The sequence below is a fragment of the Ambystoma mexicanum genome, chromosome 9, assembly GCF_040938575.1.
Source record: "Ambystoma mexicanum isolate Mex_15411 chromosome 9, UKY_AmexF1_1, whole genome shotgun sequence".
Classification (NCBI taxonomy): Eukaryota; Metazoa; Chordata; class Amphibia; order Caudata; family Ambystomatidae; genus Ambystoma; species Ambystoma mexicanum.
In genome coordinates, this window is record NC_090931.1 from 106,358,672 (window position 1) to 106,373,295 (window position 14,624).

The window sequence follows — 14,624 nt, forward strand, 5'->3', positions numbered from 1 at the left end:
GAATAGAACAGATCGTTAGGTTTCTGGTTCAACAACGTAGCATATAGACCACACCTCATCTTGGTGGAGTGGAGTGGCGCAGTCTTATTTACTTTCAGAAAGAGCAATATGCATATGTTTTCTAGCCAGGTGCGAAGGAGGCCAAGAAACAGGTTTCTTAAATAGAAACGATATGCACTACACTACGATACATTCACTTTACTAGCCAATTACCAGCTTACAAAATATGACCCTTTTTTGTACTTCGTCTAATATGCAGATTCTTTTGATAAACAGAATGCAAGTCTACAGTTAAATATACTCATCCAATAGTTTCCCACCGACACGACTTTCCCAAAATTGTCTCGAAGTCAATGTTCCAGTCATCACCATCTATAAGTAGCCTAGCAGCTGAATCAAGTGCAAGAAAATAATGTCAAGAATGACAATGCATTACTTACCGTAAAAGCATTTGATGGTTGTATCTGCTTAGATTCACATGCTGTGCATAGTCCGACATCCAGTGGTCACTGCAGAGTATTGCATTTTGTTTTTCGTAGTCGAAAAGGGGACGTCGACGAGGCGTGTCGGTAACACTATCCCTATAGTGACATGCAGTGTACCCACAATCCCTCACGCGTCGAGGTCCCTCTATTATTTCTGCCCTGAGGGAGCCTATTAGACGTGAGTACAGAAAAGAGATATAGAAGAAAAGTCTATGTTCCTTCCATCCGAGCGGGGAGGAAGGGTGAGCGCATGTGAATCTAAGTAGATACAACCATCAGAAATGCTTTTACGGTGAGTAATGCATTGTCTTCTGATGTTTGTTAATCTGCTTAGAATCACATGCTGTGCATAGACTAGCGAGCAGTACCCAGAGTTGGAGGTGGGTTGTAAGAGGGAAGAGTAGAGAAAAGATGTCTTAATACTGCTTGTATCACCTGGGAATCAGATCTAGCGTGGGCATCTCGACGGTAGTGTTTTGTAAAGGTGTGAACAGAACTCCAGGTTGCCGCTTTGCAAATGGACTCAAGAGGTACATTTGCAATGAAAGCTATGGAAGCCCCGGTGCCTCGAGTGGAGTGTGCTCTTGGCTTGAAGGGTAGTTCTCTCTTAGCAAGAGTGTAACAGAGTGATGCATTGTACAATCCATCTAGAAATCGTGGATTTTGAAACTGCATCTCCTTCTCTTCCTGCTGCCACTGAGACAAAGAACTGATTAGTCTTTCTCAATGGTCTAGTTCTTTCAATATAAAACATAACGGCTCTGCGAACATCCAGTGTATGCAGGCTGTTCTCCCCCAAGTTTGAAGAGTTTTGAAAGAACGTTTGTAGTTCTAATGACTGGTTGACATGGAATTTAGAGATACATTTTGGTGCAAACCTAGGATGTGTGCGTAGAACCACCTTATCCTTGTGAACTGTTACAAGGGGGTCTAGTACAGAGCGCGCTTGTAGTTCACTTACTCTCCTAATGGAGGTGATGGCTATTAGAAAAGCAGTCTCAAGAGTGAGGTCTTTAAGTGTTGCTTTGTGCATGGTTTCAAAGGGTGACCCCATGAGCCTGGTTAGTACCACATTTAGGTCCCATCCGGGAACGGGGTTAGCTATCGGAGGGTGGATCCTCTTCACTCCTTCCATGAAGGCTTTAATAACTAGGACTTTCCACCATGACACTAAGTTGGGAAGTTGTGTATGCGGAAAGTGCAGCTAAATGGACTTTAATAGAGTTAAACACCAAGCCTGAGTCTAGTAGGTGAGTCTGGTACAGAACAATTTGTGTGAGAGAGCAGTCAACTAAATTGATGCTCCTTCCTCTACACAAGATGACAAATCTCTTCCATTTGCTAGAATAACAGCGATGAGTGTTAGGCTTTCTAGCCTCCCTGAGAATGTCCATGCATCTCTGCGGGAGCTGTAAATGTCCAATTTCTATGATCTCAGGAGCCAGGCTGCTAAATTCATGTTCTGAGGGAGGGCATGGATGTAGTGTCCTGCCCTTGTCCTGTGACAGCATGTTGTACGGGCAGGGAAGTTTCACTGGAGGAGATGGGGACATCTCCATCAAGTGAGCGAACCATGGCTGTCGGGCCCACATAGGGGCCACCAGTATCATGGTAACTTGTTCCTGGTGCATCTTGTGCACCATCTTGTTGAGAAGGTAAGTCGGGGGGGGGGAGGAGGAGCGTAAACAAATTTCCCTGACCATGGTATCGATAGACCGTTCCCCTTGGATTGGTTCTGGGGGTACCTGGAGGCGTAATCTTGGCATTGGGAGTTCTCCAGAGTTGCAAACAGATCTATTTCTGGGAATCCCCATTGTGTGAAGACGACGATGACTTCCTGTAACCGCCATTCGTGGGCAGAGGGAAGTCTCTACCGAGTCCGTCTGCTAGCAGATGGAGTTCCCCTGGTACATGTTGTGACAATAGGAACATGTGTCTGAGAGCCCACTTCCAGATGTTCTGGGACAGCTTGGACAGTCCTGGAGAGTGAGTGCCCCCTTGCTTGTTGAGGTAGTACAGGGCTGTGGTGCTGTCTGCAAGGACCATCACTGTCTTCCCTTGCAGGTGTGCCTGGAAGGCTTTCAGTGCCTTGAACACAGCTAGTAGCTCCAGTAAGTTTATGTGCTTGGATGCTATGCTCGGAGTCCAAACTGAGCAGTCTGATGGGATAGGTGAGCCCCCCCCCATCCTGTGAGGGATGCGTCTGTGGTTAGAGTGGCTTCCACTGCGGGGGTGGCGAATGGTTTCCTCATTACCAGTTTTTCCTTCGACCACCACTGTAGCGAGAGAACCCAGGCTTGCGAGACCACCACTAGATCGTCCCATTGTCCGCTGGCCTGACACCACTGGCAGTTGAGCCACTCTTGCATTGGGCGCAGGCGCGCGTGAGGTACCAAATACATGACACCATCATTCCTAGTAAACGCATTGCTTTGCGTACCGTCACCTCTCGACCGGCCACATATTGAGGGATCTGAAACAGCATGTTTTGGACCCTCTCGTTGGAGGGGAAGACGAGGCCGTCCTTTGTTCGAATTAGAGCCCCTAGGAATTGTTTGATCTGGCTGGGGTCTAAGCTGGACTTCTCGTTGATGGAGAAGCCCAGTTGAAACAAAAGGTCTACAGTCTTTTGGGTATTTGAGAAGCATGTTTCGTAAGACGACGTTGACCTCTCTGGTAGTATTGTCCACTGGTGCCTTGGTTAGAGGACCAGTTAACTGCAGACTATTGCCGTTGCTGCTGGCGTTGGCCTCGAAAAAAGCATCTGTTGCCATAACCACGTTTGTTGGAAGGCCTTGAAATTTGGTCTAGGGTTTTGATGGTGTTAAAATCCTCCTTTGCGGTCTCTAGTGCCTCATCCACCGCCTTCCCAAAGAGGTTGGCATCTTCTATAGGTTTGTTAATTAGAGATGCTTGTGTTTCAGGTTTAAAACCTGAATTGCGTAGCCATACATGGCGTTAGAAGGGATTCCTTGTACTAGGGAACGGCCAGCCGTTTCTGCAGCATCCAGAGTATTTTTAATGATGCTTTGGTTGACTAAGGTCCCTTCAGTAACCGTGGCCAGAAGCAGAGTACGTAGGGGTTCCGGTACCTCCTTGATGTCCTTACGTAGTTTGCTCCATTGTGCATCTGCGTAACTTGCCAGCAAAGAGTTGTTGTTGGCAATTCTTGCGGAAAAAGCAGCCGAGGCTGTAATCCTCTTTCCTAGGGCATACCATTTTTTACCCTCTATCTCGTGGTGCCTCGCTGGTTGACAGCGGGACCCCTGCTCTTTTCCTTGTATTTGTCACCACTAAGGAGTCTGGTACAGAGTGGCCCCTGACGTACAACGGGTCCGATGGGGAGGGACTAAATGTTTCTATCCTCGGGTTGACCCCTCTGACCAACGCGGGTGTAGATAGCGAAGGAATAATTCATCTCTTTACTGAGGCGAGGAGGGGAATGGTTTGGCTGACAGGGGGTTTCTCCTTGATGATCTTTTCTACAAAGTCTATGTCAGGAGAAATTTCCCCAGTCTCGATTTCGAAATGTGCTGCTGCCTTGCGTAGTAGTGCATTAAAGGTAGGTTGATCGTTTATGGGTGACCTATTCCTAATAGGCGAGTCCTGGGGGGGGGGGGGGACCGTCGGTCTGAAAACGCTGATGGGGACTGCCAGGGATGTGAAGCGCCTTTTTCTGGGTCTTCTTCGAAGCCCCCCACCACCCATATCTGGGTTATCTTCAAAACCTTGCTCCTCTAGGTTTTGTTCCCCTTCATTGCCTAAGAATTCGTCATCCTCCTGAAAGTGGGGGTCCTCTTCAGTGAGGTCATAAATCTACATCCTCTTGGAGGGGATTAAACAGCCTGGGATCCTCCTGACGTCCCTCTCTTGATCTCTTGGCCGTTGGAAGGTTCCGAGTCTCCATAAACCTCTCCATTTTGTCCATACAAAACTGGAGTCTCTCTAGGGTTTCTTGAGGTACCCCAGAGCGGTCAGGGGGGGAAGTGAGGGCCTTCAGTTTGAAAACGCTTCGACCTATCCCATAATGTCAAAGAAAGGTTCCCATCGCCTTCTGAAAAGCCTTCTGGTAGGCTAGGAGTCCCTCTCGACGGAGGGGGCAGTTCCTGCCTTCCTTCTGACCTTTCCGGCGTCTCCCGGGCCGTGAGCGGTGATCGACGTTTCTTTCGCCGTCCGTCTCTGGCTATCGGTGGAAACAATCCGCGCCAGGTTCTCGACAACTAATCTGTCTGTCGAGGGTACCTCTGGCGTCGACGTTACAAGCGTTGCTTGCTCTATGCCGACGGGCGCTCTGACGGTGCGCGTCTGGCGGTCTAGTTATGGCGCCCTTATCTGGGGGTAACCCAGTCAGTCGTTGCGTTTGCGAGGGGGGCTTAAGACTCTTACGGTCTGAGGAGGCCGCCGGTAGGACCTGCGTCTCCGTTGGCACTAATGTTCTCTTCGTCTTTGACGAGGAAGAGCCGTCGGTTGTATGTTTATGGGAGTGTTTTTTTGTGTAAGTCAGTGTCGCCGGGGTGTTCATCCCCATAAGCAGGGCATGAGCCAAGCTTGTCGGGGCCGGGGACAGACGAGGAGCGTGAACGCTCCTTACAGAGGTCTACGACTTCCGAAACAGACGTCGGGTTATCACATTCTTCGTCACTTTCGGCGGCGGGTGAGGAATCAGACCTAGACATGGCATAGGCTGCCCACCTTTTGACCCTGCGGTCCTTTAAAGTGTTAGGTTTAAGAAGCTGACAGGCCTCACAGCAGTCTTTGTGGTCGAGGGGCAAGCAACGGTTACACCGTTTATGCTCGTCTTTCCAGGTAAACTTGCCCTTGCAACGCGGGCAAAACCTAAAGGGTGTCCGCTCCATAGCGGAGGAAACAATTGCATGTGATAACAACCCCGAAGGAAAGGGAGGGGAAAGGGAAAGGCCTTCTCAAAGAGAAACAAATGTCCCACGACCTCACTCCCTCCTGTATTTGGCCGGCGAGACCAGGCCACTTGTTCGGCAAACGCCGAACAACCTCCTCCGTCGAAGGCACCGCCGTCGAAGATCTTGATCGGCGGTGAAACAGCTTCACAGCTACGACGCTGAAGGAGGGATGTAAAGTATTATAAGTTAATAACGACCAAAGGTCGAATAAATGTTCTGCAATGTCTCTCGAGGAGCTCCCCGTAAAGGCGACCAATATCTGGGTGGAAAAAAACCAATCTGAGGGACCTCGTGAGGGATTGTGAGTACACTGCACGTCACTATAGGGATAGTGTTAGACACGCCTTGTCGACGTCCCCTTTTCGACTACAAAAAACAAAATGCAATACTCTGCAGTGACCACTGGATGTCGGACTATGCACAGCATGTGATTCTAAGCAGATTAACAAACATCAGAAATTGTAATCAACTAATATTCGGTGTATGAAAATGTTCATATATATACAGAATTGTACTCAAGATAAGACTTACCATTCCCTTTGCAGACTTCATTCCAAAGTGTGACTACTGCTATGCAAAGATTGTCTTCCAGGGGATCTTTCCCAGGTGCTTCCAAGCAGCTACAACAATATTACATCAAGAAAACTGATTTCAGAAGAGGTAATTGGTGGTTTCCATGACACAAGTGCAGGTGTGGCGAAGGGCAACAGAAATAACAGGACTCCAATGAGGTTCAACCCTTTTAATCAACACTGTTGGAGAGGTGAGAATAACACCTGCAGGATCTAGAAGGTGTCAACTCTAGAAACCATAAAGGACTTCATACCAAAGGAGTGGAAATGGGCAAACTGAATCATGGGCCAACCTCTGGAAATACCTGCCTCCCCTAGTATTCCCCAACTAAAACAATCGTCAGGATATCCTTCTTGGCCCAAACTCACATTCATGGCTAAAGAGCCCACCTGGCTGCTCGTCTTTGCAGACTAGCAAGTACTTTCCCTCCTTTCCTTCGGGTTCCGACTAAGCTCAGACATCCCCCCTCTAGTCATGGATTTCCCTCCTGGGCTGGCGATTAGGATACCTTTAGCATATGCCCAACAAGTACTTTTTCCCCTGTTGCTTAGTTTTTTTATCTCCACGCTGTCCAATAACCATCCTGTTACAAGTCGCTCTTACAGGCAAAGATAACTTGCCATCTCTCAATGGCTGGTCTTTCCAGATTCTTGGTTGTAGCCAGCAGTTAGCTACGATTGCTCTCCTTCATGGTCTCTGGCAGTGTCGGATATGGCCCTCTGAGGCTTTTTGCATCACTAGCTCCTGCTAGGGTCTGAGATAGTTAACTGCAGGTTTCTGGTTTTCTCCCCTCCCATTACCTTTGCCTGCCAGGATTTGAGATAGGCCCCAGCAAGCTTTCTGGTGTCTTTTTCCATTTGTACTTCCAGCACCTCCGAGTGTCTGAGATCTAGTCCTCTGTAGGAATTTGAATTCTTCTCAAATTCCTTCTCAACTCCCCCAGCATCTGCCTTTCTGCTAGGAAGTAAAGGAGTCCGCTCAAGCATTGCAATGGGAGTAGGATTCTTTCCCTTGTCTGCGAACGGTCCGGGGGATAATCGCCTGCGATAGGCTGCTCTGTCTATGCGAACACATGTTCTCAGGTGGTACAGCCTTATACTAAGTGGAGTTGTGTACTGCCTCCGATAGACTTCAGAAAAACTCTCCCAACACCCATTGTGTTGCCTTACTATACCATAACTGAGATTAACAATTTATGGGACTTTTCTAGAGTATGAAAGTAGTAAAAACAAGGACAAAATGAGAACTTGGAGGCAGAGAAGAAAAGTGGGGGTCTAGAGGATGCACTAGGTAGACTGGGAAATGGTCTTATTAACCCAAGGCTATCTGCATCCGGTGGGTGGAGGATAGCAGGTTGCCTATTCAGGCAGACACCTACTAGTTCGACATGGAGTTACATTGGTTGGGTCAAAGAGTAACTTCATATGATGGGTTTAAAAACCCTCTTTCCACTCCAGGAACAGCAAAGCCTGTGCTAACCCCAAGGCATGGTAGTTGTAACACCTTGTCAGTTCTGTCACAGCTCATTTTCAGGTCTTGACCCCCCCCCCCCCTTCTGGATCCTCTATAATGCTACTTGTAATATTACTAACCTGCCACCTTCTTTAATCCCTGTAGTGACCAACCTCCATAATAATGACGGATCCTTAACATGGCACGTGTCCCAGCAGTCTACAGTTTGGGCGTAGGGCTATAGAGGCAGTGGAGACTGAGTAAGAGGAATACCGCCCAGGAAGCAATTTTTGACATTGGCAGCTGGGTTAGTCCAGATCCCCATTAGGTAATAAGGCCACTTATACAGGGGTGCACCCGCAAGTGTGCTCGCTATCCTTTCCCCCATTGTCCTAGCAATCAGGCACTCCGAAAGCAGACTACCTATGGTTACTAGAATACTAATCCGCAAGATTGAATGACCTGTGTAGATTGCAAATGTGGTGTGACTGTTTAGAGCAGTTTAATAGGCCAGACAGTCTATTGGTCTCTTGCCAGTAAAGTAATGCAAGGGATCAAAACACTACAGGTTCACTTTAGTCAGCGAGTCAGAAGCCCTGCTTTATGGGTGCCAGAACTGATCATTGGACCTTCTTGGCTTGCTACCTATGGGGATTGAAAAAGTGAAAGATACATTGCATGAGACAAAGATAGAGAAGACAACGAATAGGGGATGGGGACAAAAATGATCAAGATTAAAGGAAACCGTGGAGAGCCTGGTGCAGTGTGAAAATCGATCCACAGAGTAGAATAGAGAGAGATGGAGATGAGCCAGTCAGACAGATGGTAATAAAAATAGGGATGCCAGTATAAAATGCCACCTCTGATTAAGTTTAACCAATCACACCACCTCTTCTCAGAGCTACCCTTACCGGCTGATAATCTTGTTGTCACCAATTACATTGAATCCATTGCAGGTTCGGAATATTGTGTGGTCAGTCCCTGAAAAACATGAAATAGAAGAACAGTTTAGTGCTGGATTGATGCATCATAGCAGAATGTAAGACAACTGCCTGTGGATTAGCAATTATCGGAGGGGGGCAGTCAAGAACAGAGCAAGTCAGTGGATATACTGGAGGAGAGTCGGCAAAAGGCATGGTAGAGTAAAGTCATATGGGCCATCGGGTGAATGGCAACCCACATGGCACACTATACTAAGTGAACTGGCTCTAGTTCGACTGCTGGGTCAGAGGCAGTAATAAGGCTGTGGATGACAGTAGGGTTGTGAATGAGATAAGAGCAGAAAGAGGAAAGTAGAATCAGTTTTGATTTTATAAAAAGCAAATGGTCCATGAGTGGACGAGATGACAGGATTACTTTTAATGTGCATGCGTGCAATGGCCAATGACAAACCTAACAGGGCAAATAGTTCTAGGTAAGAAAGGTCACCTGGGATGGGGGAGAGTAAGGGGAGGAAAGTAAGAGGGGGAGGGGAAATCGATCACACAGACTCCCATGCTCTTTGTCCACTGCAGCCCAATAACAGGAACAAACCTGAGGGCCTACTTCAGCAGGTTCCCACGAGCCTTCAAGCTGCTGTGTCTTGGAGAACTATCTAGGCACTCACAAGCTAGCTCTGGGAGGAGTTACTCAGAACCTACAGATAAGAATCCCAAGGCACAGATTAGTCACCACTCTGTGCCTCTTCAGGGGAAAGTCACTCTTCCAGCCAAGGCCTCACGCTGTGCCACTATGGAAACAGATTCACTCCTCTTGACCATGTGAGCTCCCATTAGTGACACTGCATAAGCACACATTAAATCACTTAGTGCACCGACCTCTATGGTTCCTATGCACCAGATTCAGAGTTACGTCACAAAGATGGGAGAACATGGCTATACAGATGCTTGGTCCTAAGAAGAAACTAAGGGTTTCTTCGAAGAAGGCATAATCGCCATAACCTTCTGAGTGTTCCCCAGAGGCTTTCTCACACTATACTCTGCATGGGATCAAATATCCAAAGACAAGGTTCGAAATTCCTAGGTGCTACTTTGTTCCAGCTTCAAGCCAAGGAAAGCCTGGCTAGTTTGAAACAAAGCTACCTAGAGCTAATGGTCCCTTACAGACATGTATATTGAGGCATTGAGTATTTTAGAAGGTTAAAAAAGAATAATTAGGACACAGTAAAACAAAATGGATCAAATGGAACAGGCAAAAAGTGAAAGTGTGCATACGATGTGGAATGCACATTCACCTGGTTCCCCGGCAGTAGCTCATGCCTACTGGGTGGTGTCTGAAGCCCAGCAGCTGGTTTTAGCTCCCGCTCATCGAATCATATCAGGCCCCGAGAGAAGTTTCAGCCCCTTCCAACATTGCCACACGTTTGTTTCCTGAACCACACATCATTGCAGCAAAAGGCCTTCTGCTGTGCAATCAGGATTACTCTTCAGTGGATAGGTCTGGCCGACAGGCTATGGCTCTGGCCACAACTTACTCAGTACCCTACTGAAAGTAACTACTTCATACAGATCAATGGAACGGGAATTCTGTTATTCCAGGTTAGCCTTGGCGCAGTTAGTCACAGGGTCAACCTTATCAACAAGGTGGTCCTCAGCATGGAGCCACTGCTCCAAAAATCTAAATACTTATGAGCAAGTGAGAATGTTTTGAAAGACTACCCCTACTAGTCGTGACACTACTGCACCGCTGCAGGACCATAAGTCTACCAGTGGAAGTTGGGTGACCTAAATCAGATAAAGTGTTGCACGAGCGCTTGTTACTGAATTCCTGGAATTGAACATTCCCAAAACTATACGCAGAGATGGGGGCCTGTCTGGAGTCCTGTCTGGTAGGCAAGAGAAGGGAATTGCAATTAATTCCAATGCAATCAAATAAGCTAGGAAGATCTGCAAGACCCTTCAGGCAGTAGATCCTATAAACCACAAACTGGAGGCAAAATGATTACCTCTCCGGAAGAGTAATTAAGCATGGCTCCAACCCACCAGCACAGTCAGTGGTAGTGGCAGCACACCTTTCCAAGGGTGGGCATTTCCTCTAAACCCTTTGGAATCTGCAACTCCTGGCAAGAATGATAAAAACATAAGTCATTGAGAAACAAGGTATACTTAATAGTGTCCTCCATCTATCCGAAGCCAAAGTTTATGTCATGCTTGGGGACCGGGGTCTCCACTTGTGGAAGACACTGCTTTATTTGGCAACTCTTAGTCTTGAAAATGGCGTTTCTGGACAAAACTGCAGACACTAAGATTGGCTCTTGACATGCTGGATTCTACTGTCAGACACGTGGCAACAGCCGCCAGGGGTATGTGCTTCGGCCCGGATATTAGTAGTGGAGTGTGGCTCAAGAGCACTAACCTCATCACTGATGCACAGGACAAACTCGGTGTCCTTCCATATGCAGCCCGGATCTTCCATTCTTTGATCACTTCTGAGGAGAAGGCCAACATCGTAATGCAAAGTTCTGGTCTACCATATCCACCAAAATCTGCAGATTTGCCCAGGATCTCTGCCACTTGTCCAATTTTAATCGCCCCATTGTCTAAGCGACTATGCCAATTTTTGCTTCGTGATTTAGTCATACTTTTACTGACAATGTTGTGAAATGTCTTGTTTGAGCTATCATTGCAACCCTTGCAGCGTGATTCCGCTACATTACTGCTAATGTGCAATTATGACTATCACCTGCGCAATCATATTACTTTGCACTGCGATTACGTTACATTACTGACAAGGTGCTGATATTTCTTGCCATCATGCAGACTTTTGCGTTGTGATTGTGTTACAATTATTTCTGCCAGTTTGCTGTGATGACTATCGCCTGTGCAATCATGTCTTTTTCGCACCCCGATTGCGCTTCATACGTACAACCAATGTACTTTTATACCTTTATGTCTCAGCTACCTGCCTAATGTTTACTGCTAGACTGCTCTATTGATTCATATTTCTAACCTTACTCTCCACAATAGCATGGCCTTTGTGGACCACCTTTGTGACATATCTGACTAATGTCAACTGCCCTAATGTTTTATTGATCACGCCGACTGTGCACCGAGATTACACCACATTTAATCTTATTGCCGCTCTGCTGCTTTGCCCGTGACACTACTTAATGCCTTATGCTAAGCACCCTAGTGATTTATACAAAGTAGACGGCACCTCTATTCACTGGACCACCCGACATGTACCACTACGCATCCAGACTACACCAATAGTTTTGCCTACTCGAACCAATATCCTAAACATGCACGCAGTCTCACTATCCATGCCTCGCAGTCTCCCTAACTGTTACACCTACCCAATTCCTCGCACCACTCTACTCCACCACGGCCCAGTAGCATCACTACCCCGCCCTAAAGACTCAGTTGCCAACCTGAGCCCAACTTTGCGACCTTACCCTAATCGTAGAAGACCATGCCAGCTCACCCTCAAACCATAGACTAGCATTGCGTACTAGCTTCAGTAGGGCCACCACCCCCACTGTTACTTCAACTAGCAGAAGGAACGCATATCTCAACTACAGAACATCCAAAGCCTACACTAAGGTTACCATATCACACAGGTCCAGCTCCTCGACTTCGAACTGCACCACCTCGAGTCCTAACACACCCGACACCCAAACTCTACCTTCTAGTCCAACAACAACAAGCCAAGCATACAATAGTACGAGCATAGAAAACCAGGAAATACAGGGATCCCTCAGCAACACCAGGTCTCTCCCAGTACACGCCCTAGACATTAGAACTAAGAATCTTGACTTTATAGCAATCACTGAACCATGGCTCCGTGCTGCGGCTGGACCTGCCCTCATTAGCTGTTGCAGAAAACTACAGAAGCTACAGGACTGATAGACCAACAGCCAAAGGAGGGAGGGGGCGGTGGGTGTAGCAATCATTGGCAAAAACACAGAACTGCCAAACATTGCATTCCATTCTGGTGAAATACTTCAAAGGACATAGCCCAAATCCTCGACCAACACCAAACCAGGGTCCCAAACTCGGCTTCTCAACGACTTTAACGATCCCAAGGATAACAATGCTCAGGCGCTTGCTAACACCATCTTGGCACTAGGCTTCATGCACTGCATCAATAACCCCACACATCAAAGGTTGAAACCTTGACTGGCTTGCATACCTCAATTCCATTACGTCCATTGCCCATTGTCAGACCACCACACTATTACATTCAACATCACCAAGAATTCAGGGTGCACCCCCCCTCCCTTTGGTGGCACCAGTGACCTGTCCAGAAATAAACTCAGTGAGCAATATACTACCACTACTGTGCCCAATCACGGCATACCAAGACAGACATCAACGACCCCTCTAACATGGTTGACCTATTCAACCAAACCGTACTTACAGCCATCGACAAAGTAGCTCCTCTAGCCATGCGCAAAGCTAAACCAGAAACTCACCTCAATTCATGGTACACAACTTTAAAAAAAAAAACCCTGAGAAGCGCCAAGGCCAGAGAGTCCAACTGGCAAAAAATAAATAAAATTCAAAATTTTAAAAAACACCCAAAAAACACCCGATGAACTAAATAAAGCAAAATTCGCTATGGCAGACAAACCTTACAAACAAGAAGTACTCCAACTGAAAAGTTCCACATACAATAGAATAACTAACCCCAAATCAGGGACGAAGGAACTCTTCGCTATCCTGAGAACTACAATACCCAGTACCAATACAAGCACTCTGCAACAAATATGCAAGCAGGTGCAATGGTATGCAAAATGCCCACACCAAAAAAAGCTCTCGTACAATCTAAAATTGAAATGAAAAAAGCCACTTTAAACCGGCCCAATTACCTCTGCCGACTCCTACCCGCACGGGCAATAATTTGGGGATATAATTCGAATTTACCCCCCGCCTCCAACTCAGAAGTCCTAAAAATGATCTTGTGTCTCAAACCATCAAGGTGTCAAGGGGACTCCTGCCCTGCAGCGGTCATCCAGGCCTACACGCCTGACCTGGCCCCTTCATCACAAGGCTAAACACTTGCTTTGAAAGCAGTATTGTCCCTTCCAATCTCAGAAATGTGGGGCTACTTTAAACAAAAAAAAAAAAATAAATAAAAAAAACTTTGCTTGACCCCAACATACCGACCAACTACAGACCCATTACAGCAGTGCCCTTCTTACTCAGAATACTAGAGCTGCGTATCTTCAGATCCAGAACTACTTGGCAGTCAACAACCTCCTTGGCCGACCACAATCAGGCTTCCGCCCAAGACATGGTACAGAAACAGCACTTATGGATTTGAAAATCCAAATGGATGAGCCCAAAGACAAAGGAAAATTAGCCCTGCTCCCCCTACTTAACCATTCTGCAGCGTTTGATTTGGACAATCATAAAAACATCTCTTCAACAGCCCATTTTCTCACCCTTTACTAGGTTTGTCAACGCCTCCTTTAGGGAAGCAGAGACGGCAGAAATCACCCCTATTAAAAAAAAGAACAAGTTACTTTCTTACCTGGTAACGTTCTTTCGATGGGATGGTCCGACGACGTATTCCATATCTACAACATGTAATCACCACAGCTGTGCTGCTTCGGAAACTTTTCCTGGCGTCTGCGTCCTGCGTCGATGAGCCGTCGTCGAGGACCTCGTCCGACGTCATCCGATGTGATAAGTAGGACGCACGACGCCCGTAGCCTCAGTTGTAGTTTTTTCCCCCAGAACGTGTGACATTAGTCAACTGCCAGTCAGACACAAAGCCTTGCGGAACGTAAGCTGCAATCGCAAAAGAAATTCTGCAGCGGGGAAGGCAGGGCGGGAGCGATATGGAATACGTCGTCGGACCATCCCATCGAAAGAACGTTACCAGGTAAGAAAGTAACTTGTTCTTCGAGGGGATTGGGTCCTCCGACGTATTCCATATCTATGACAGACTCCCAAAGCAGTACCAGAGCAAGGAGGAGGGAAAGAATTTAGAATCAAAATTTAGAATAGCCAATCAAATAGAGCAAAGGACCGCCTTGCCAAAGGCCAGATCCTGCCCTCGGATGGAATCGAGGGAATAGTGACGTACAAATGTATGTACTGAAGCCCAGGTGGCTGCATCACAGATGTTGCGAATAGGAACACCCCTCTGCAGGGCAGTAGATGCAGCCACACCCCTGGTAGAATGGGCCCGCAAGCCAGCCGGTGGGTCCCTACCCGCCAAGCGGTAACACTCCGAGATGGCTAAAATA

At 47.2% G+C, this 14,624-nt stretch overlaps 1 protein-coding gene across 5 annotated transcripts in view; it reads right to left on the minus strand.

The window, feature by feature from the left end:
* The window catches only part of LOC138487710 (tetratricopeptide repeat protein 12-like), a 466,792-nt gene that overhangs the window by 199,462 nt on the left and 252,706 nt on the right, over positions 1-14,624 (minus strand). For all 5 annotated transcript variants that reach the window (XM_069614243.1, XM_069614241.1, XM_069614244.1 and 2 more), the window contains 2 exons: positions 8,341-8,410; positions 5,936-6,024 (listed from right to left, as the gene is read on the minus strand). In XM_069614243.1, the coding sequence (XP_069470344.1) occupies positions 5,936-6,024; positions 8,341-8,410 (159 nt within the window). The remainder of the gene's footprint in view (positions 1-5,935; positions 6,025-8,340; positions 8,411-14,624) is intronic.